The 24,554-nt window shown below is 38.7% G+C and overlaps 1 protein-coding gene across 4 annotated transcripts in view; it reads right to left on the bottom strand.

Annotated features, from left to right (window-relative positions):
• MLLT3 (MLLT3 super elongation complex subunit) overlaps nucleotides 1–24,554 on the bottom strand; it is a 138,050-nt gene that overhangs the window by 3,401 nt on the left and 110,095 nt on the right. For 3 of the 4 annotated variants that reach the window (XM_052778511.1, XM_052778512.1, XM_052778514.1), the window contains 5 exons: nucleotides 16,090–16,168; nucleotides 10,960–11,092; nucleotides 9,284–9,383; nucleotides 6,369–6,440; nucleotides 5,042–5,113 (listed from right to left, as the gene is read on the bottom strand). In XM_052778511.1, the coding sequence (XP_052634471.1) occupies nucleotides 5,042–5,113; nucleotides 6,369–6,440; nucleotides 9,284–9,383; nucleotides 10,960–11,092; nucleotides 16,090–16,168 (456 nt within the window). The remainder of the gene's footprint in view (nucleotides 1–5,041; nucleotides 5,114–6,368; nucleotides 6,441–9,283; nucleotides 9,384–10,959; nucleotides 11,093–16,089; nucleotides 16,169–24,554) is intronic. The other variant, XM_052778513.1, reaches the window with a different exon arrangement.

Here is a 24,554-nt window from a genome sequence, read left to right as displayed (position 1 = left end):
TGTAACACTTTTCCATCTCCTACTGTTCTGCAATTAACACGAGAGAAAAAAATCAAATGGGACAAAACTGATTGTTACCAGAAGGAAACTTTGATATGTGTTATTTGTCATTCTCACTTTTGGCACTCTCTTGGGCCTCATCTAAGAGAGAAGCTAAGGACTCAATCCAGCCTTCTTCTGTAAAGTTAGGAATCTAATCTCAGGCTTGGTCTCTGAATATCTACTGTGTGATAAATAAATGGCTGCACAAGAAGTTTACAGAAACTGAGGCCAGGAAGATGTAGCTATGCTGAACAATTCTGTCTAATGCTTCCTTGTGTTACGGTGGAAGAATATGACCCCTCATAACCCCCACAGCAATAGAACTGATTTTAGAAACAAAGACTACATAAAAGTGTTAACACATGTATTTTTAAACAGCGCTGTATATTTAAAAAAAATTGATAAGCACTTCTATTGACCAGGTTCTGCTTTGGGCTTTTAAGCTCTAGGCCAAGGGAAATACAAACGTTTTAAACATACTCCTCATCCAGCCCTCAAGAAATATAGCCACTATGTCAGGACACCTGGTAAATCAGACTGAAATGAACCCCAAAAGTTTTAATGGATGTACAAAAGTGTATCAAGATAAACCCAGACAGCTCAACGAAAAACACCTGCCTGTGTGCCAGTCAATGAGGAATTCATGACTTACAGTATTAGCATACGCATCCTTATGCTATTCAGAAATACTTGAAAAAGAATAAAAGGTTGAGATTAGTTGCCAGGAAGTCTGACAGTTATTATATTAAAAACACAGCATTAAACTGCTTTATTCCAAGAGCTCAGGCTGCAAAGAACAAAAATATCCCATTTGTTCTTGCTGTAGCAAGCTTTATTTTTCTGCTGTAATGTACATCTCTGTTTATGTGTCTCTCCAGCTCAGTTTCATCATTATCCACCATAGTACAACTATTTATCTGCCTTTAAACAAGCAAATGAATGTGTGTGTTTAAGGAAGCCAAAGTGCAACTAATGACATAGTCATTTTTCAATTTATGGAGGGTTTTAGGGCATGTGATAGTTTCCAGACCTGCAAGCTGCCCCTTGCAGAAAATTCTCAGAAGATAGTTGCCATCTGAAGTTAAGCACCTTGTGGACACAAGCAATGTAATCTTCAGCACTGCTGCATACTCTCAATTTCTTCCTTATGCCTGTGCTGTCTAGTGCGCTGGCTTTAAGGAGATTTTTCACCAGATGAAGATATGACTTGATGCCTCAAAATAAGAGGCAAAGTCTTACCAGAAATCTTGTTGCCTTTCATGGGGTCATGCTAACATCATCTGCACTGAAAATGCAGAGTTAAGAACCCAGCTTTAGCCAGCCAAATTTGAATATATGGGACATGCAGCATTAACATCTGATTGCAAACTCAATTACCTCTACTATTTCACTGGAAATCACAGAGTTTTAAAAAAAACAAAACAAAACAAAACCAAAACCAAACCCTCATCACCATAAATCCCAAACCCTTTCTTCACAGTGAAAGAGATGGGAGAGATATTTCTTTTAAAATGTAATTTCAGACCAATTTCTGTCTAGCCATGGTCCAGTATTCACATAAAAATTGCTCAGGTAATTCTCACAGGACTAATTTCTGGGTCAAATGTTCTTTTTCACCTGCCTTCTCCCTCTTGGGCAATTCTTACATATCTGCAAGTATCATTTTACATCAGGATTACTTAACTACACATCCAGGCACTTGCAGTTCAGTATTACATCTCTCCTGCCTCCTCCCTCTTTTTTGTGGATTTATTTCAGCTTCCTTTAACAAAGTGTCTCAAAGGCAAATACCTCTCCTGGGGAAAGAGGCACATTCTCAAACAGATACATTTTTCTCATTTCCAACTTGGCTGCATTCCTGTTTGCTGTCATGCCTATGGACTTGGTAACAACTGAGATTGCAAAAACCTGTCCTCTCCTTCTCACATTCCTCAGCATAAGTTTCAAAAGCCAGCGCTTTTGAATGATCAATGCTGTCTTTCTTCTCTTGCAAGTTCCTTCTTTAAAAGTTCCCTAAAAGTCTGTGGGTAGCAGACTTTGACATGTGCAAGAGATTGTTACCTGCCCTGACATAAACTAAAGAGATGACAATCACCACTCAGAAACAGACAACTCCACCACCATTCCACTTCAACACCGCCACCACCTTTAAAACTCTTGCAGCTATTCACAGTTTTCTGTTGCATATTTTTGCACTCAATCCCTCTTCTCATGTAGTAACCACCATCCCTTTCCACAGTTTTACCCCTTGCTCTCCTGACCTTTGTACCTTCTGTAGTGTTTATATACTTGTATTTCTTGGTCTAGAAGTTTCACATTCATTCTAAAAACTTTCTCAGCTTTGTACTTTTTTATTTTTGTGCTCACTGGAAGTATTTTACATTAATTACATAGCTGTAAAGCAGTAAAGACATTAAAGATGGGATGACAGTTTATTCGTAATGCAGAGAGGCACTGATGCTCTGCAAGTTATCCATTCAATATTGTGAATGTATTTCTGTAAACGTATCAAATCATATGAACTAATGAATTGCAGAATGTTAAGGGATTAAAGACTTTGAAACTAAACTGCATTATTTGTTTTATAACAACACAGACCATAGGCTAGTGCAGACTGGCTAACAGACAACTGGCAAGTAACTTAGTTCTTCCACTGAATTCTGCTACACCTCTGTAGCCAGTATTATGCAGTTACCAGCTCTCAGTACAGAACTGCACCACTGTCCTAGCCTGCACAGTCCAGCCATAAATCCAGGTTTCACTGGGGCTGTATCAACAGCACACACACTCCAAACAAAGGGAAACAATCTGCAAGAACAGTCCCCCAGAAAACAAGGCCACATTGATTCTACATCAACCTAACTATTTTAAACACTAGGCTATGAGAAGTCACGGACTACAGTACTAAAATCATACTCTTCATGAGAGTTGTGAGGTGAAGGTCAACGAATGAATGCTTTCTCTTGTCTGATAAATACACTCAGGAGAAAAGAAAAGGTCTATCTTTAGTTTAAAATGCCCAAGAATATACTGTCCTTCTTTCATTTACTCAGAATAGGATACTCCAAATTTCCAGCTCAGTTATGTCTCTTTTCACACAGTTTTTCCTTATATTAGTTATTTCCCATGAAGCAGATTATAACAGTACTCTAACATCAGACTGAAGAAGCTTTAGTGGATGAACCCATCATTTTTCTAACAAAGGTGAATATTTCTTCCCCACCAAATACACTTAAATGCTACTAGATGAGCAAGAGGATTATGGATTCAATTTGAACCATCCTATTTGCTTGGAAAATATTTCTTAGGATGACAAAAGAATTCCAGTTGGAAGGGGTTTTTCTAGTCCCAGCCCTGCCCCCAGCAGGCTCAGCCATGGGATCAGATTGGGCTGCTCTGGGCTTATCCAGTCAGGATTTTAAAAGCTTCAAGGATGGAGACAGCACAATCTCTCCAGGAGTCTGTTCCACTGTTAGACCACCCTCATGGGGAAAAAACGGTTCTCGCATGTTTTTATCTTTGCTTTGCATAACAGGTTTTGAAGATGGTTTTCTTTTTCAAGATTTCACATGAAACCACCTAAGCCCTATGCTCTGCAGGCTGTCAATACAGCCCCAGTGAAAGCTGGATTTATGGCCAGACTGTGCAGGCTAGGACAGTGGTGCAGTTCCATACTGATAGCTGGTAGCTGCGTAATACTGGCTACAGAGGTCTACCAGAAGTGAAACCATTCAAAAGCTATGCCTTGGATAACTGGGAAAATAAGTGCTCAGGAAGCAAAGATAGGGTGTGAATTTACAACACAGTGGCTTTTTTAGATTCACTTTTTATGTGAACCCTCTAAGAATTAATGAATAATATAAAGTGGACAGGGTGTTGCAATTCCTACCTTTTAGCCTCCTGCACAGCAGTTTCCCCCAAATTTGCCACTGCCAGCATTCTAAAAGTGTGCTTTGGTTCCCTTTGTAGACAAAAGGGAACCTGGGAAACAACAGTACATTAAATATAAAAGATAACCAATATGCATCGTTATGTATTGTAACTTATGAAATCTGACAAAGCTGTCAGAATTCCTCTTTAACTAAGAATATCCTTAACCAAGGTCTTCCTTTTCACTGATGTCTCAATTGTTTTCTCATCTTCACTCAAAATATTGAGCCTGAATTAAGGAACAGGTTAATGCTGGGGCTTACAAAATATTTTTAACACACTTATCCAAGTGTTGAGAAATTTGATGAGTGATTGCAGTCATTCAGAAGTGGTAAAAATTTCCCTTTTTACGACATGTCCACAACTGGCACATAATTGTGCTAAACTTAATAAAACCATCCGTGCTACAGTTACATCTGCTTTGTTAACAGCACTTATTGTTTAATCTTCGCAGTTTGTAATTCAACAGTACCTGACAATGCTGCCCAAAACAAAGAATACTATTCTTTGTTCTTACAATTGTGTAACCTTTCAGTAAATTTGGAGCCTTCTTGGTTTGCACATTTTCGTATTTTACTCGTTCCATGACTTCAGAAGACTCAATAAATACATTGTGGTTTTCCCCAAAGTGAGTTTTGCTTTGAGTTCCATGTTTTCTGTTTGCCATAGAAAACATTTTTAATTGTTTCTGAGAAAGCGCCAGTCGTTTTCAGGAAAAAGCAACACGATTTTTATCATGTCATGGTGCACAGCTGTATCCATTCTCCCATCCTGTTTTCATAATTACTGATACAGTATATTGAGAAATGTAACAAAGAATTGGTGAAAAATTTAGCTCAGATAGGCATTTTTTAAAAAATTTGTCATTTAGTGTGACAACACAATTTAAAGTATGTGTAAAAATTCCCTGAACTATACTGAAAATGGTGATGGGCTGTGTACGGATTATAGAGACCTGAAGGTTATTAAACCTGATTATTATAGAGTTTTAGATGAAGGCAAAAAAAAATAGATGTGACTTCACAATCTCAGTGAGCACGCTGTGATATTGCATGAGAGTGCTCCTCACCTGCTGCAGTACATGTCTCTCTCTCAATGTCATTAATCTTCTGTGGAGCTCTACTAGTTCATCGAGATATGCCTAGAAACAAATCCCCCCCCCCATAAACAACTTGTTAATTAAGTCATAGCTATGTATTTAAAAAACTTCAGATGTCTTCAAAAACAATACAAATGAAAATTTTATTTCAAAACTTCTTTGAGCTAAATTTTCTTATTTAGTGGTCTAGCTTTTTCTAGCTTAATACAACCCAAATATAAGTTTTTGTGGGTTTTCTTAGATACTTAATGAAAATCTTATTAGGTGGTCCTTTGCTGTAGAAGGTAATGTCTATATCTCAACTGTGGCAAAAAGCATCAAACAGACTGGGGATGCCAAAACAGCATCTTTAAAAAACATCTCCCATCTTTCCACATAAGACCCAAATCCAAAGGCTCACAGTCAAACCCCTCTTTTTCTCTAAAGCTACGTAATTAATTTTCTGTGTCAGCAAGGAGGTAGGAGGGGAGAAAGATCAAGAAAGATTAATCCAATGGTAAATTCCACTGTCCTTCTTCCTGGGATGTCAAACATGTCCCACCTCTCCACCCAATTATCAACTTTCTCCTTCAGCCTGAGCTGTCAGAAACCTTTTTTTCTTTCAAGCAGAGAGAGATATGGCACCCAGCTTAAGAAACCAAAAAGCATATGGATCAGGCCACTGAAAATCTAGCAACAGATACTGAAACTTTGGTCTCCTGCCTCACATTATCACAAAGTTGACGCTAATACCTGTAAAATATGAACCTTCAGAGGAACTTGTCCACACTGGGAAATCGTGCCATGTTCACTCAGTCAAGGACTTAGAGCTCTTACCTATGGCCAGCTGACATGATTTTAAACAAAACTGTCTTTCTCAGTCTTAAATGTTGGTTCATACCATTCTAGTTAACATGCTAAATCACACTGCCACTTCCTAATGCACTGCCTTCAGAAAGGATTCTGGAAAACATATACATATTTTTAATTGATTGATTTATTGGCTAGGCTGTGAATTCTCCTCTTCAAAAATTACCACTTATCTGTGAAGCACAATGCAAACTCATGGTAGAAAGTAGATAAAATAAATAATAGATCGCAGATTCCCAAGTGGTGACATTTGCCAAATCACCACATGTATTGAAGAGAAGGAAAACACTTTTGAAATAGCACAGAAGAAAAAAACCTGCACCTAAAGGAACCCAAAGCAAAGATGTACTAATTACTAAGATTTTCATTCTGTAACAAAGGTTAGTGTTTAGCAAATACATTAATATCACATTCTGGACTACTTCACTGTTACCTCATTGTCATTTACCTTATCACAATCCCCATTTTTTATTTGTTTATCAGATTTGTTTTGCTTTATTGGACTTTTCACTTCTAAAATCTGGAAAAGAAAGAAAATCCTGTAAAAATTAAATGCATCACTGGATACAATTACACATGAAAAATTCTACTATCAATTAATAACACAAAGAATGTAACATCTGGGGAAAATGTTATCAAAACTCAAAACTGAGCTTTTTATTCTTTAATCCATACAACCTACTTATATTTTTCAGAAAAAAAGCAGGTTACAGCAGAAAATGAGCTGCTGGAATGAGGTAATGTTGATATTATTAATCCTTAAAGGAATTAATTTCATGTCATTTAAAGCCTCCTCAACACTTTTTTTGTATCTTTTGTATGATGGTAGGATAAGATGTCTGATTTTGCAGACACAAAATGATGCTGAGGTACTCTCCAGTGCCTTCGAAATGTCACATCATCAGTATATTTTTCCTGTTCTTTTTTTTTCCCCAATGCTGTCTCTTTTCTTCTACAATAGCAATTTTGAAACATAGTCTTTGAAATGACCACGTGAGTTGTAACTGAAAAAAAAAGTGTTGGATGGTAATTTCTCTTGCACTTATGTGGTACCCTTCCTTCAATGCCATACAAAGCCATTTACTATCACATATACAAACCAAGAATGCTTCATCCAATACTGAACCACAGTCAAGAAGAGCGTGTCAATAAGCAGCAGAACACCATGCTTAATATGAAAATTTTAGGACTAAGGTGAGGAATATTTGGGGGAAACAGAACTGTTGATTATTCTTTCAATTTTTCCACACACAACAGACATTTTCTAAAGTTAAAAGTAGAGTCAAAAAAAAGTAAAAAATCACCATGTCATGCCTAACCTGGAATATGATCAGTTCTTCTGAAAAACATCAAAGGAAAATAAATGATCACAGATGATGGGAGATTTTGTTTCACATTTCATTGTAAGTGAGACTAACATCACTAGCATGATTATCTCCGAAACCACACTGGACAGTCACAACACAGGACAAAACTCAGCAAATAAAACAAGGAAGTAAGGTCTGTAAAAGCAAGTGTTCTAGACTAGCAAGAAGTATCACTAACAGCTTTCTGTAAGTTCCCTTCAATTTCTACTTTCCTTAGTATAAATGACTAAAATTGAGTATATGCCTACCAGGTTGACCAGCACCATAAGAATTCAGCAGGGAGGCAGCTATTTCCCTATATAGAGAAAGTGACTGCAGATCTGAGTTAACCTTATGTAAAGATTTGCTAAGCCAAGAGTGATGCATGGCCAGAAAGCAAAACACACTTTTCCGAAGAAAAATCCCAGTTCTTCAATTCAACAGCCCCTGGAGTTACTGCTGTGTGGAAGTGGAAGTGGAAGAAAAAGCCTTGTTTTGAAAAAAACCAGACCTCTATGCATGGATCCAGTACCTTTTAGATGCTCTTCTTGTTTTTAAAGGAAGAAAATTCTTGGTTTCAAATAGAGCCTTAGCAAAGAGACAGTATATTTGAAAAAGTTGCTTCCTTACAGTGCTCTTGATGTGTAGTTGAAATCTAACATCTTAAACACTCTTGTTTAGCACTAATCACATCTGAGGAAGCTTACAGAAATATTAACTCTGTCTTAGCTCTTTAGTTCTATGAATGGACTCAGTCAACACAAGCCTGATTTCATCAGTCAAAAGCATCATCCTGGCAAGCAGCACTATGCTACCAAGCAGAGATTTCAAATGTGGCTATGGTCCATACAATTTGAATTCTCCAAATGCTTCCCTAAATTTCAAATTTTCAGCTCAATTATAAAATTTATCTCAATTACAAAAATAGAAGAAAAGCCTACAGAGTTTCTGGTGGATAATAAGAATGCTTTCTGGACATGGACTCTCCTTCCTCTCCCTGTGTACAAACTACTTGCTAGTTTTTTTAACTCCACAGTGTATTTGAACTTAACCAACATGAATAATAATGTTTTGATTTTGCACTGTCACTAAGCTTGTATTGGAAACCTTATTAGAAAAACAATGACAAGTAAATAATTTCTGTCAGATAATTGAAGAAGTTAACCTAAGAGATATAGGAAAAACTTATCCATAAAATTCACCATCTAAACCACAAACTTCTGTTAATACATGTAGACACTATTCTAACTATTTCAATACTGTAAGCAGTCATTTATTGCCAGTCAGTAAATTTCATGATTACTTTGTGTATGATCCAACTGACACTGGGAGTGAATTATGGCTCCCTAAAATAAGTGACAAATGATGTATAAATTCTGGTTTTTTTAAAAAGAATATCAGCTTTTATGTTTAATTTTTGTATTTAGAGAGCCTTACTTTATTGGTGACTGGGGGTGAGGTAACTCCCAAACTCTAATTCTGATTTGTCCCTGATGTATTTTGTAGCTCCAGGTTATTTAATTTCTTTTCTCTGAAAACAGAAAAACTACTCTACTTTCCTACCTCAAAAATAACAGTCAGCTCTTACAGATATGGAACAATTACTCTGATACTGAAGTAAGAGCTATTGTGTTTTCTAGTGAAGTAAAAAATCCTGTATCTTCTAGATGAACACTGGTGAGGGAGAGGGGAAGAAATGAATGAACTCCTGAGTATGAGCCTATTGATGTGAACCATGTCTACTGCTAATACAAACCCAAATCTATATCAATTGTACAACTGATGCTGTAAAGCCAGTTTGCATTGTTTCCCTTACAAAGCTAATTCATACAGAAAGGACACATTTATTAAAATATTGATGAAAACATTACTTTGTTCTATAGTATTTGCTAAACCAAATACTACTTCTCCTGAAAAAAAAGCTTTTATGTCAGTTTACAGACTAAGTAACTGCACCAAAGTAATAAGAATGTCATTATCAGCTCCCCAGGACTGCATTTACAAACCCTGACTTTACCTGGTTGTTGTTGGTTTTCAGTAAAGGTGGTGCTGGTTCTTGATGTAGTGGTGAGGAAGCTGAACTGCTGTCACTGTCACTGCCATCACTCAGACTAACCCTATGGAAAAACAGAGCCAAAAGATGACACCTCCAGACAAAGGGCTGTTAACAGGAGTGAACAGAGCTTGCACTTTGAGGTAGGACACTAAGAAAGAATCCTTGCTAAGCAAGCCATCATTAATCAAGGTCACATGGAAGACAGGCATCTGAGCAGGGCTGCACCCTGGAAAAAGCTCCGTGTAGCATGGAGAACGAGGCTGTCTGCCTGCATTTGGCTGAGATGACATGTCCGGTTAACAGCAGCTAACATTACAGAAACGGTTAGATATTTACAACATTACACTGCTCTTCCCAACGGTCCTGGAACAAGTCTGTATCTTGGTTCATAGCCTCATGGAAGAAGGAAAATGTTTTTTAGAGTTACTTTTCTGCTCTTCTAAAAGCTTTCTAAACACCTGTATTTCCCAGTTGGACAAGTGTTTCACTGAAAAGTTCCTTGTTTCTCATCATAAATAACACTCTTTTTCCTGGCTAAAATTTAGGAAGTTAGTATCTCAGGAGAGGCCACATGAAAAAGCTCAGCTCCTAATCAGTCTCACCTTTCATTTACTTAGGAACAACAGGGAATATTTATTTGTTGGAAGAAAGAAAAAAAGTTATTTGGCATAAAAAGAAGGTAGAGAAACATTAGTCTTAAGGTTTTGTTAAAAAAATGAAACAAAATCACCACATTTAGAGACAAACTGAGCTTGAGACAATCCTTTATATAATCACTGACAGGAACAAATTTTCAAACTGATAGTCATCTTGGTCTTTTTCTCCTTGATTCCAGCTGCTAAAGTGCAGGGGGAGCAGCTGACATTCATCACTGTTTTCCTATTACCTTCCCATTTAAGCAGTAGCTGACACAGCACTCAGGTGCTGTGCACTCACAGCAAAACCCTGTGGATCAGATAAAGAACCCGTTACGGAAAGGTTCGAGAGAGACTGTTTCAGGTTTTCCATAACCTTCAACAACATTCAGATGGAGCTTCAAGCTGCCCAAAGAATAGATGCTTTTTGGAACACCCTCTTAAGGTTGCAGCTAGCATGCACAAGTTTTTTTTAAAAAGTAATTTCTGTGACGTCTGCTTTCTCTACCTTCTGTCTGCACTTTTACACATTACCTACTGCATGCACTGCAGAAATTACTTGAAATTCAAATTTCATTGATTCTGATCCAATTTAACAACCTAATCTAAAACTAGTAAGCAGACAGATCTTAAAAATGAGACTATGTACAGAATAGCTCATCCGGCAATTGAAAGACTTAATTTTATTTCATTTATGCCAGAGAGTAATTATGACTACTCCCGTGAAGTCACAATGGCATGAAATCAAGGAAAGTCAAATGAATGAGGATCATCATAACCATATGGATTAGTACAGAAATAGTTTGTATTGGGAACGGCTAATTCTGTTAGTTTTTAGGAGAGGCAGTTTTACATGTATATGCTTTAAAAAGAGAGTCTGAATTCTCTGCCCATTTGTTACTCAGCACTCTTTAGACCTCAGCACTCTCATTAGACCTCACCTCATTACTAACAAGCACAATGTCTTGGCCAGCAGGCTACCTGCAATCACAAGACACTCACCTGTGACTCCTGCTTCCTCCTCGTGTATTTACAGGTCGTTCCAACTCCGAATCATTGTCATTCTCATCTGCTTCATCTGATTCATCTTCATTATCATCTGAATGCAGATCTTTCATTATAGACCTCAGTGGACCTGAAAAAACAGAGACAATAAAATACACACATGAAGTTCACTTTGCAGTGTTCCAGGCAATTCACCTAGCTTTGTAGATAATAGAACACTACCCTCCCTGCACAGTGTTGGGAGGGGAGAGTCTTTAACATTAAACAAATGAAGTAATGCACCGGGGGCTTATGCTGCAGGGACTTATCCATGAATCATCTACTCACAGGAACAACTCAGCTTCAATACACTTACTCATGATAGTGAACTGACTCATATGTTCAAGTGTTTGCACGATTGGCCGCCTGGACCATAGCTGAAGTAAGTAAAATACTGTCACGCCAGGAGAAATTGACTATTACTTTATTATTATCAGAAGCAAGATTCTTTTGCATTGCTGGGTTTTAGCATTTTTTGCTTTCTCAAATGGTATTATATGTAAGTAAAGATCTACAGGGACATACTGATCAGTAATAGTACATTTGTTAGGTTAATCCATGCATTGAGAAGCAGAGTCTAACGAATCATCCTAAATCATACTGGCCCAGGCAGTCTTTGTCTTCCTCTTTTTTATATAGTTAGCTTTATTTCAGGGTCCATTTCAAGTCAAGTAAGCACTTTGCCAATGTTCATATGTAAAAAGTGTATCAATCCCACACAACAACATGCTATCTCTTTTCCATGGTACAAAGCTTGACTTGCTCACAAAAATGCATTAAATTCAGTTTGGGATTTTGGTTTGATTCTACTCAATTTATTTTGCTGTAAAAGACAGTTACAGAAAGAGGAATATGTTTAACATCTGGGAAATGTAAAACTACAGCTGCTTGAAATAAGAATGGGCAAAAGCAGCTTAGAAGAGGGAAGGAAGAAGACTGATGCCACAAGGCATTTAACTCTGAAGTACAGCCCATTTGAGACACGAAGCAGCAAGTAAAAGCATTAGCGATGGTTGCAGGAACAGCAATTACTATTAGGGTTCTGTAATTCCTTCAGCCCAGGAAACACAAAGTAATAATGTGAATGAAGTGAGCCTCAGAGTGTTCTTCAAACAGAGATGAAGCTTGCAACTCTATTTGCTAATGGGGAAACAGAGTCAAGGAGTGTCGTTCCTCATCACTGCCAGAAGAGAAGATAGACCTCTGTCTGTCAGGGTCATACTCCTAACAGGCAGGGTGTTCCCTCCATGGGAGGAATGGCTTTATGGATTATTCCAGATCTAGCAAGGCTCAGGTCACAGGCATTTTGACTAGTTTTGTGCGAGTGACTTCAAAGCCGATGTTGAGAATGATTTACCACTAAGGTTGTACTAGAATTTTCATAAATTGGCAGTTTGGCCAGGTTCAGATCAATGGTTTCTCTGCTCTGTTTTTATGCCCTAAGGTTGGCTGGGAAGAAGCCCAAATGGTGCTGATGGGCAAATTCCTGGTGGACCGGACACTTGTACAGGCGACAAGGGAAAGGAGCTATACTGAAGTGTTTCTTGTCCACACAACCACCGCTGATCTGTGCTCCATTTTCTGTTTCTGCTTGGGTCTCAGGCAGACAATGCTCAGCTATTTGCAAATGCTAACTTGTAGTCTGACTGAATATCTAATTATCTGACCCTTGAAGGAGGGATGGGACTCATTCCTCAGCTTTTAATAGGAGCAGTAATAAACATATTCCCTTTAAAAGGGAAGAGAGAGGGCACTCTCAGCAGCATCAGCACAGGGATGAAGGAAGAACTTGCCCATTTTGATCTTTGGGAAAACATTCTTATTGGCCAGCTTGACTGTTGAGGTTGGGTGAATGAGAGACATGGCATAGGGAGCTAAATGAATTGAGGTAAAAGGTTAGAAAAGAGAACTAAATTATCAATATATGGAAAAGGATTCCATGTTTCAAGAAAGATAAAAGGGTAGAACATAAGGGTATTTCCACAGGCTAGGCTTAACCTAGAAAGGCTAGTTTCCTGACACCTTACTGGGCAAAGACACTAACAACCACCACCAAAGTCCTACTGAAGATGGTTGTCTTTGCACTGAGAGCAGATGAGTTTCACTCCACTCCATAGGCCAAAGTTAGCTTCTGAGAACACATTCATCTCCTCTCCACAACATAAAGGAGGAAGAAAATAATAGAAAAGACTTGGTAAAGGACAGATGAAAGGAAAGCATTAGCATACTCTTGAGCACAAGTCTTATGAGGAACAGCTGAGGGATCTGGGGTTGTTCAGTCTAGAAAAGAGGAGGCTGAGGGGAGACCTTATCGCTCTCTACAACTACCTGAAAGGGGGTTGTAGTGAGGTGGGTGCTGGTCTCTTCTGTCAGGTGTCTGGAGATAGGACAAGAGGAAATGGCCTCAAGTTGAGGCAAGGGAGATTTAGGTTAGATATTAGGAAAAATTTTTTTACTGAGAGGGTTGTCAAACATTGGAATGGGCTGCCCAGGGAAGTGGTTGAGTCACCATCCCTGGAGGCATTCAAAAAGCGAGTGGACAGGGTACTCCAGGGCATGGTTTAGGGGGCATGGTTAATGGTTGGACTCGATGATCTTGAAGGTCTTTTCCAACCGAAATGATTTTATGATTCTATGATACTCTTGCTGAAAGAGCACAGGTAAAGGTCAGTGGGAGGAAAGGTAAAATAATCAACCAAAACCTAATTTTGTAATGAAATTTAGTATGACATATGAATAGCTGATCTTGCATAAAACACCAGCATGTAACTCCACAACATGGAAACTGGTAGCTATGCTTGCAAGTCACCCAAAACATCAGTCCTTGATTTTATTTTTAAATGGAAGCACAAAGAAAACCAGCACACATTCCTCATGATCCCTACACAGCCTGCTCTCCCAAGCTTAAGCTAACTCATTATTCTTGCCTCTGTCCTTTTTCCAAGTATAGCAGGGGGGTATTTCATCCCCTGATACTCCCTTGCTGCTGTGTTCTGGGACAATCAGACGGTCGTGTCTTAAGTTGCCAACAGGCTTATTCCTCTTTCTTGGAGAAAAAGGAACTTGGGCTCCTGAGACACATCTATCACTGACAGCCCCATAGGCATTGAACGATCTGTCATTCAGACAAGTTTTCTCTTAATGTAGGACCACATCTGGGACTCTGAATAGGCATTTTGTACCCAGCTAGCTAACTTTCTCAGTGGACTTTCCTAACAATCAGCAAAGCATTAATTTTTAGGTCTTTTTTTTTCTAGCACTGATAGTGATGTCACTGTTAGTCTTCTGCTTCTTGCTAACAACTTAAAATTCCACAACAACCTTTTTAAGTGTTTGAGAAGTTGTTATCTCCTAAAGGGTCAGAATAGTTAAGGAGAAACTGAAAACTAGGAGCTGCCCAAGTGCTCTTGGTAAGGGAAACAAATATCAGTGTAAGCCCCAAGGGCAAAAGAACTTGAAGAACCTTAGGTTAGCCCACTGCTCATACAAAAAGAGGTGAAAAAAGTTCATGCTGTGGTTTTCTGACACTTGAGTGAGCACTGGAGTTTGAACGCAACAGAAAAAGAGCAATGGCCCTGGCAAGTAACTTCTAGTTAGGGAAAAAAGCATGGGTTCTGACCACAGCACAACATACAGTGTCAACATGCCACAGTATGCCTGGTGCTTCATCCCTTTGATATGCAAATGCACAGCCTGGGTAATGAAAGCATTTAGTTAACTGGAACTCCCAGAAAGAAGCAGTAATCACTATTTACTGTGGCAAGAAAGAGAAGACATATATACCACTTGCACTTCAGAGTTGTTCATATCAGAGGAACGATCTCCTATCTATTCTTGAGAAGGTTCAAAAAAAACTGAGAGACAGTCTGTGAAATGTCTTGTATATGACCCACAAGAGATGGATGGATCCAGTCTGCTCAGAAGAAAACATCAAGTCAACCGGTTTTTGACCAACATAAGGTAACAGATACAGGAAAGGGTATCCAAATCTTTTGGCTTTTAATGGGCAGGTCACACCACTAATGAGGTTTTCATGAGAGCAAAAATGGGGCTTCAGCAAGAAGGGGTTCTGTTTAGCCTCAGGTAAAAATGAAATGCCTGAAGCCAGTCATCAACCACAGTTCACTTCAGCTCTTGCTGTCTTTCAGTTGGAGTAACACTGCCAGAACACATTAGAAAAGCAGTACTAGTCACCTATAGAAAGGCAGTAGGACAGATATACATCATGTGAAGATCTATTTAAAAATTGTCTACCTGAGGGACTAATGTATTTTCATCACCTTAAATCGAGTCTACCAGAGGAATATAAATGGATAAAACAAATGCAATTTTAATTAGTCAAAAGCTGCTTTTCTAATGCTCCTGATCCAAAGAACAAAACAAGAGTTGATTAAGAATTTATCAGTTGTACAATCTGATAAAGCCAGGTAAAAAGGCCAAGCAGGAACTAAGTAATTTAATAGATCACATAGGATGAATCTCAAGTTATTTACAGAAAACCTGCCTTGGCAAGTTCTCTGGGAAGAAAAATGCATTTCTTTACTGAGTTCCAAGTAAACCGTAACTATTAGCCAGAAAACCAACATGCAAACTTAAAGTCTAACCATCATCTTCCCATGCCATGTATCTAAAGCAAATACTGTATGCTCTTAAAACTTCCCAATAGTATGGGAAGATCACAGCCCTTTGAAAGGGTCCACATACACACATCGTTGGGCTTCCCATAGGAAGCCACACCTTCCTGAGCAGGGCTTCAGATGGAGCCAGGTGCCATGCTACCTAACCCTGCAAAAGGACAAAGTCAGAAACAGAAGCTCTTTTGAGTTTAGCAACTGATAAGTGACTGGCATGAATTTAGTGCTTCAAAACAAATACCCTTCACACCCTTTTCTCAGATACACATTTTTTCCCTTTATTTTGCTCTTACAGCCACATCTGAAAACAACCCGAGGAAAAGTCTCTAAAGCAAAACTGTGGCCAGTTCAGGCTGTGAATGACAGCAGAGAAGTGGTAATGAGATGCCACCAGTTCTGTTTTTATTGCCCCCTTCACATACATTCCTTTAAATTTCTTTTCCTTTGTTGGTACCTTGTTGTCTGCTGTTTTGAGATGGTATAAAACTGGAACTGGAACTGGAGCTGGAACTGGCAGGACTGGGCTGTTCAGACTTAAAAGGAAAAAAAAAAGAAAATAAATAACATTGTAAGAAACATTTTTGCCTAAAACTCTTACTGTTAGTTACTGCCTAAGGCATGCTGTCAAGAAAAAAAACTGTGGAACAGAGTAATACTCAAAGATCTTCTTTTTAAGCATCAGTGAGGCAAACATTGTGGAAATTGCTATGCACTCAACATACATACACACTACTATATCATGTCTAGTTCTTTACTAAAGCCAATATCCTAACAAGAAGTTCCCAACACATTGTTTGAAAGGCTATACAACATGGGAGCCTAAATGAGTTTATAATAGACCTAAGGCTCCTGTGTCCTTGTCATACTGTAGTTGCAACGTTTTCCAAATTAATAACAATGTAGTAGAATTGAAAAACGGAAGAAGACCTGAGCAGACCACACTAAATGCCAGAAAGCCTTAGACAGTTTTCCTTCTTCTTCCTTAGAAAACAAGTCTTAAGAGCAGGATTCAGAATAAACTTTTCTGTTGTTATTGGATTTCTCCTCATCCCAACACTGTCCATATGTATTAAGACCCTACAAATTGTAATAGTGATTGAATTGGAAAGATTGCATTGTTACACAGAGGAAGTATCTGGAACACACAGATTACAAAAGAGAACTATATTTTTAGAACAGAGTTGTTAAAATCAGTTTACAGTATTTAACAAACAGTTCTATACATTGTTTTTCCACCATTGTTTAAAACTTATAGATTTCTCTCTAAAATTCTATAAAATTACTGAGAAAGGCCAGTTACTTCATCTAAAAGCCCTGTATAATTTTCCTCATAGTGGTTATGGCTTATGTGGTTGTACTGAGAAGTCTTGCTTCCTGATGCTATGTTGCATGCCTTCATATACTTTTTTGCTGTTTCTTAGGCTCAGTGGCTTGAAGTCCGTAGGTGTCAGTACATACTTGCACACTCACCTGTGTACGTGAGACAAAGAACAAATCTGGTATGTGGGCACAGGGGATGCTAACAGAGAACATAAAACAAGAAAGAAGCGTCCATACAGAAGGAACGGTGAAAATCAGGTTAGGAAGTAACGATCTAAAAATCTACTCTTGAAAAGAAAACATGCTTACACTTCAAATTTTATACAACTGTGTTATCATGACATGCTATCCAGGCTAACTAAAGTTTCTGACTCTCCTTGCCTGCACAATATCTCTTGTGATTAAGTTAGAACTAAATTGCTCTCAAAAATAACAGCAGCAATATCCAGTCACTGTAAAACTCAGTTTTCACGCACACAGGCTACCTAAGCCTAACAGTTGCTTTTTCTCCATAAATCCACCTATTGTTGTTTTTCATAATGAGCAGGCAGATTTACAGCCTTTTACCGCCTTTTCTCACAATGAGAGATGCCTATTCGGTCAACAGAATGCTTGAGAAAAACACGATTAACATCTGCTCTCCTCAGATCAACACCAGCTCCAGTTCTTACAGACACACAGTCAAAATACAAACTCTGGACCTGACTGCATGGGTATATACAGCTTCTACACAGGTGAATCAACCCTGTACAAGAAAACCCAACCCAGCCAACAACACAATGTATTTCTGAGTACCAAGAGAGATTCTTACATGGTCCACAGGATCAGATCTTTCAGGAAGACACTGCAGCATCACTTGACACTGCTCCCAAAATCAAGTAATTCTGAAAAGGCTTTTTTTTTTTTTAACTGCCTGAACTTGTGCAAAACCATACACGATAGCATTTTAGAAGGAACTAAAAATATGCCTTCCATATATGAATATGGATTAGTGCCAACAGTGCTGAAGCTTCTAGTGACCAGAGGCTATCTTTTGTCACTTAAGCAATGCTTTTTTACAGTTTTACAGGTTGTTACCCCAAGGATTTAGGTATTTATGGCTTTATTCACTTGGGCTTTCTGCTCTTATCCACTGATTACTAATCACCAAATAGATTTTTTTTTAATGGTCTGAAATTAGCTAAAGGGTGTCCTTCAACAATAAAAGCTTAAGGAAGTACCTGCAAAGAGCTTCTCTGTATGTCCTTTTCTTGTTTTACTAGTTTTCTTTTCCTACAGACAAGCTAATGGGAGTCTGGGCCCAAACTGATCATTAGTGCAATGACCCAATATGATTTATTGCATTCTTAGACAGTCTATTTCGTTTTAGTGCTCTCACACTGATGCACAGGAGACACTAGCTTCTTTATTAGGCCTGGTCAAGGGATTCTGTGCTTTGAAACTGTTCGGCAGGAAAAGGGACTTTTCTTTGGCTCAAATTTTCCCTGAAAAGGTACTTTTTTCACCAGCTCTAAATCACTTGGCTTGTGTCATTTCCAAACTCTTGTCTGTTTTTACAAGTAGTACAACAACTTACTCTTGAGCTGCAAACAATTTTCAGGCAAACTCACCTGTTTATGACACAGGATATAATAGAGCTGTTTCTTTAATATTTCATGGTTGTCTGGATTCATATAAATTCTTCTAAAAATAAACCACATCATTTCAAGCTCCTTATTTACATTAAAAAATAGAAAACATCTGTATGTGGGTGACAATGGCTTTTCTTGCCTTTCCCTGACTGTTTTTAAAGGAAGCTTACGTATTGTTTCCTGAAATAAAATTTAAGTGGTGTAGTGATATCCCACTTCATATCAGCCAGTCTACATATTTCCTGTTTTTACACACAACAGCCTAAGGACTTCTGTTTCCCTGTGCCATACATACTGAAAACTTACACACTTAAAACTGTTTATAGCTAAGTATTATTTCCACTTCCACTTTGTCCAAAGTTAGCTTCTCAGGGAGGAGGAACATGCTCCCCCCAGGGCAGGTCGTCTTCTCTAACAGGACTCCTGTACTTAAAACGTCTACTGCCTCTTAAGCGTCCTGTCACTGACCACCACCTCAGCTTTTAGGAGAGTAATCCAACCCATCTGTAGCTCAAAGGACAGAACAACCCCACCTCATCCACCAAGTGTCCACATCTACCACTGCCAAAGTGAGACACTGTTTGGGTGTCTGTGATACCATAAGCCTGAACTGAGCTGCCTGCACCCTGCCCAAATTCTATATCACCACATCTCCAAGGCAGGGTAAAGCTGTTCCTTTTCAACCATTCACAAAAGTTAGCTTGCAGATTGCAAGCTCACAGGGAAGATGGAAGAACAGGGGTATGGAGTGGGAAGTGGAATTAATTATTTCTTATAGAAATGAAAATATTTATTCATAACTATGACGTTTAAGGAAATAAACAATTATTTAGAGAAGTAATTTAAGGTCAAGAAGAGGTAAAATTTAAACAGGAAATGCCAGATTATTGATTTTTGAGAAGAGGCAGAGACAGTCATGTGGTAGAGAATATGACCTAAACTACTGATACAATTATCTGCCTTAATTATTTATAGTAATTTCAAACAAAAATTCCATATCACTGATGGAGATGAGGTTATTTGTTAATTAAGTTGACTCCGTACCTGCTACCTGAGCAAGTCCATGGGCCCTGATGGGATGCACCCATGAGTGCTGAGAGAGCTGGCAGATGTCATTGCAAGGCCACTCTCGATAACCTTTGGTTGATCATGGCGACCAGGAGAAGTGCCCAAACATTGGAGGAAAGCAAACGTCACTTCTGTCTTCAAGAAGCCCAAGGAAGACCCAGGGTACTACAGGCTGGTCAGCCTCACCTTAATCCCTGGAAAGGTGATGGAGCAGCTAACCCTGGAAACTATTTCCAGACACTTAAGGATGAGACAATCATCAGGAGTAGCCACCATGGCTTCACCAAGACGAAGTCAAGACTGACCAACTTGATAAACTTCCGTGATGAAATGACTGGCCTAGTAGATGAGGGGAGAGCAGTGGATATTGTCTACCTGGACTTCAGTAAGGTCTTTGACACTGTCTCCCCTAAGATCCTCATAGACAAGCTGTTGATGTATAGGCTGGATGAGCAGACAGTGATGTGGCTGAAAACTAACTGAATGGCTGGGTCCAGAGAATGGTGATCAGTGGTGAAAAGTCTATTTGGAGGCCAGTAGCTAGCACTGTGCCCCAGGGGTCAATACTGGGTCCAGTCCTGTTTAACATCTTTATCAATGATCTGGATGATGGGGCAGAGTGTGCCCTCAGAAAGTTTGCTGATTACACAAAACTGGAGGAGTGGCTGGTATGCCAGAGGGTCTCTATGCCACCCAGAGGGACCTTGACAGGCTAGCGAAATGGCCCGACAGGAACCTCATGAAGTTCAACAAGGAGAAGTGTGAAGTCCTATACCTGGGGAATAACAGCCCCATGGACCAACATATTCTGGGGGCCACCCAGCTGGAAAGCAGCTTGGCAGAAAAGGACCCAGGGGTCCTCATGGATCTTATTAATGTATATAAATTCCTGAAGGGAGGGTGCAAAGAGGACAGAGCCAGGCTCTTTTCAGTGGTGCCCAGTGACAGGATAAGAGGCAATGGGCACAAAGGGAAACACAGCAGGTTCCCTCTGAACATCAGGAAACACTTTTGTACCATGATAGTGACCAAGCATGGGCACAGGTTGCTCAGGGAGGTTGTGGAGTCTCCCTCCTTAGCGATATTTAAAAAATGTCTAGGTGTGGTCCTAGGCAACCAGCTCTAAGTGGCCCTGGTTGAGCAGGGGAGTTGGACCAGATGACCATCAGAGGTCCCTTCCAACCTCGACCAGTCTGTGATTCTGTGAATCTAAAACACATCCTTCATTTAACAACTAGTACTCAGAAAAGACCTCAAGGCAAACATTGCAACTGTTTCATCTGAACTATTGCACTGGATGAAGCTGGATTTGCATTTCTTTAGAGACCATCCTACTGAAACGTGTCTACTTTTGAAAGAAAATCCTTTTCTTTCTATATTTATGTACATATTTTGTCTTAGCTTTATAAATAAAAGATAAATTCGAGACACTGCTAACATAACTCAGAAATACTCAAGCTAGTGTAAGACTTAGAGAAGACTGATGCACAGGAGACTGAGCTAACACGTGGAGAAACAAATTCTTTTGCAGTACGCTGCACAATACAGTTGAAAGATGAAGCACTAGTGAAGGCCGCTGCCTGCAGGAATAGTTTTGCTGAAGAAATCTTACTGGTAAGAGTGGAAGACACATAGTAAAGCAGGCAAAGAAGTACAGGAGAGAATATTATTGTTTCTCATGTAGAACAGCTAATACTACAGTTTCCGTGGATTTCATGCCTACAAGATAATGAGTAAACTAAAGGTAAAATAAACTAAAAATGTGTATGGTCATGTGAGTATGAACGTAGTCCTTAACAAACTGAAAGAGGCAGAGTGCAAACTGGTGGAAGTTCTCGTCAGATAACCCTAACCAAGAACGATGAAAACTGTTCTGAATATGTAGACAAAATGAATGCTGGCAAAGACAGGACTATATAAAGTCTTGGGCTTTTCAAAATTAGCACTAAAAACTGTGTTAACTGGATCACATTTCCCCAGGAATGTGTGAAAAGACATCAATATTTGTGAAGAATTAATACAGTATGAGCAGCACAATGTGGGGAAGTTAACAGCTCTATATTCTATTCAAAGCCCAAATTATGTGGGAAAAAAAACCCACAAAAATGGGGCCCACTGATAGAAGAAGATACCCTAAATAAATCACTTGTTTGAAGAATATTGCTTATCTTGTAAGCTCAGTGGCATGAAAGCCCTGTGATGAGAGAATGGTGACTGTCCCTCTGTACTCTAGTAAAGTGTGGAAAGGCCAATTTAAGCTGACAAGCAATACTCAGATACTGACTTTCTGGGAGTTTGACTTTACAATTTTTAAACTTTCCCTTTGAGAACCTTAACACACTCTATACACAAAGCTCTCACAAGCCAACAAAGGAGAGAAAAGTGTTTTAGAAAGAAAGTCTAACCCTCAATTTTAGTACTAGATACAAACTAGAAAATTCAGCCTACGTATTAAAGCCAATGTAAGAATTTTATTCAGCTAAGCTACATTTTCTGCTCTAAGGGGACTAATAGCAATGGTAGAAGATAGGTGGTAGCTGTTCTGGCCAGTCCTGACAGCTGCTGTATTGGAAGCCAACACTCCCCAATGCTCTTCTCTTGCCCTATTTTCTCTCTTGTGCCCTGTTTTACATATAAGCACTGAGAAGGGCAGATGTTGATGCAATCCCAGTTCACTGTTTGGGAAACTGAACAGACAGTTTGCTGTCACTTTTGATGCAGTAAGATGGTTGTTCACCTACATTCTGCCAGATCTGAGGTCCTGATGTTGGAACTTCATGGACTCCTATTAACAAAGAAGCAGCTGGAGAACCATCTCACTACATGCAAAACTTCTTTTATGGATGTTATTCTGCACTACAGTACATCTCCACATCATTAGAGATCTGGTCTTCACAGCAGGTACTCACAGACTTTGCAAATTCACTGTAGTTCCTCTCTCTTCTTATGTAGCTCAAACTGTAGAGTGCTCCCAGCACAACCCTACACTAAACCTTCACTATGTAGAAATCTTGTCAAGGTCATACACATCAAGTACATACATACCTAAATATATGAAAAATGACAGCTTTTCTTCTGAAGTGCTGCCGCAGAGTCCCTATGCACTGTCTCTGCTATTGCAGACTGCTAGCTCTTGAACCTACATCCCAGAAAATGAAAAAATTTTGTCCAAAATTTCACCATAGACTATAGAGAGATCTAGTGCAGGTCTTCCATGCCATCTTTGTGGCCTTGTTAGTTTCACAGCAAGCCTCATTATATTTACTTTTTTCTCAAATTTAACTCCTGGGATTTAAACAACTATGTGAATATTTCAGCTTTCATTTCTGTACATTCCAGTTTCAGTGAAAAGCTGTAGAGAGAAAAATACAAAAAGCTATGTTGTACCCTAAAAAATTCTTGAGTCCCTAAACCAAAACAAAGCCCCTTACGCTATTTTTCAAAGTGTCATAATTTTTAGCCAATCTTTTGATACTGTAGACTGATCAATGAATTTTAGACATCATGGTTGACAACAGTATGCTCTACACCCATTTTTCTCTATGGATATTTCTGAGGCATCTGTCAGTATGGCTCCTAAGCACTTGCTCTATGCTAATACTATCATGTATTTGTCAGTAGTTTTCACAAAAGGTCATGCATATTATGTACACACAGAACTATAAAATGCTGATTCTAGGGAAAAAAAAACACAGAACAGATTGCTGTTGTCTTACTGGTATTTTACCATTTACAGCTGACACATCTGTGTGCTGTAACTTTGCCTACTCATGCACTCTTACTGATTACTACAAAAAATAATACTAATTTAAAGCTCCTTGTCCCTGCTTTGGAGACTTAAAATTGGTTTTTGATAGTGTGATCTCAGCTTTACATTAGTAGAAAGAGTTTTGCAATGGTTTCATAAGGTGTATTAAGTTACTAACACAAGATAAAGACAAAATCTCTTTAAAAAATGAGAATACCTAATACTTGTTTATATTTAAACTACATTTCCCTCAAACTGTTATATTGTAGTGTAATATATTTGTAATGTAATTGATACACGTAATTGAAGTTATTAAAAATATTGGGTAATTATTATTATTTAAAATATTGGCTACATTAAGAACTCATGTACTATAACCCTGATCAATCTTGAGCTTTACAGTGTTCAAAGGATCAAAAAGGCTGCATATGGCACAAATAAATCAAGTTGAATCATCACATCTGTTTTCTTTAGCTAAAATTGTAACATTTAACTCACAAAATTTTATCTACTCCCAATGGTCCTCTGCCAAAGCAAATTGAGGTCACTGAGAACACCAAGAGTGGCTTTCTCCTTTTGCCTTGAACCTGCCTTTCCCTTGCCTTGAACTTGAGAAACTTTGCAACCAAACTGTTGTTGTCCAGAATATTCAGACCATGGCTCTTTGCTCGATATTCGTGCCCACTTGTGATATTTTACTCTCCTTGTGGAAGACTCAATGCAATAAGCACTGTCTTGAAACCACGTGCTTTTCAACCATAGAATAAGGTTACAGTGTATTAACTAAACTCCATTAAAGCAGCATGGGCAATGGAAAAAGATTATTTATACAATGAAAGAAATTAAAAGTATCACAGCATATATCTACTCTTTTCTTGTCATGGTTTAAACTGTAATACTTTTGTGGCTGATAATTTGAATCATTGAAAACACACAGGTTGGACTTATATGTAATCTCCTTCCACTCTTTAGGTAATACCTAAAATGACCTCACACAAAGCAGCAAAGTTATTTGATTTAGTTCTGTCCTAATCACAGCTGCTCACCACCAATGATATTAAAGGGCATAAATTTGGCAACAGTTTTCTGATCAGGGTAATCAATATTGAGGCCACTGATCCAGTTACAGCTGCCCCTGGTACCCGTTATCCC

This window comes from Harpia harpyja, chromosome Z (assembly GCF_026419915.1).
Source record: "Harpia harpyja isolate bHarHar1 chromosome Z, bHarHar1 primary haplotype, whole genome shotgun sequence".
In the NCBI taxonomy this organism is placed as follows: Eukaryota; Metazoa; Chordata; class Aves; order Accipitriformes; family Accipitridae; genus Harpia; species Harpia harpyja.
The sequence above is the reverse complement of the archived record's forward strand: the minus strand, read 5'-3'. Positions and strand labels throughout refer to the sequence as shown.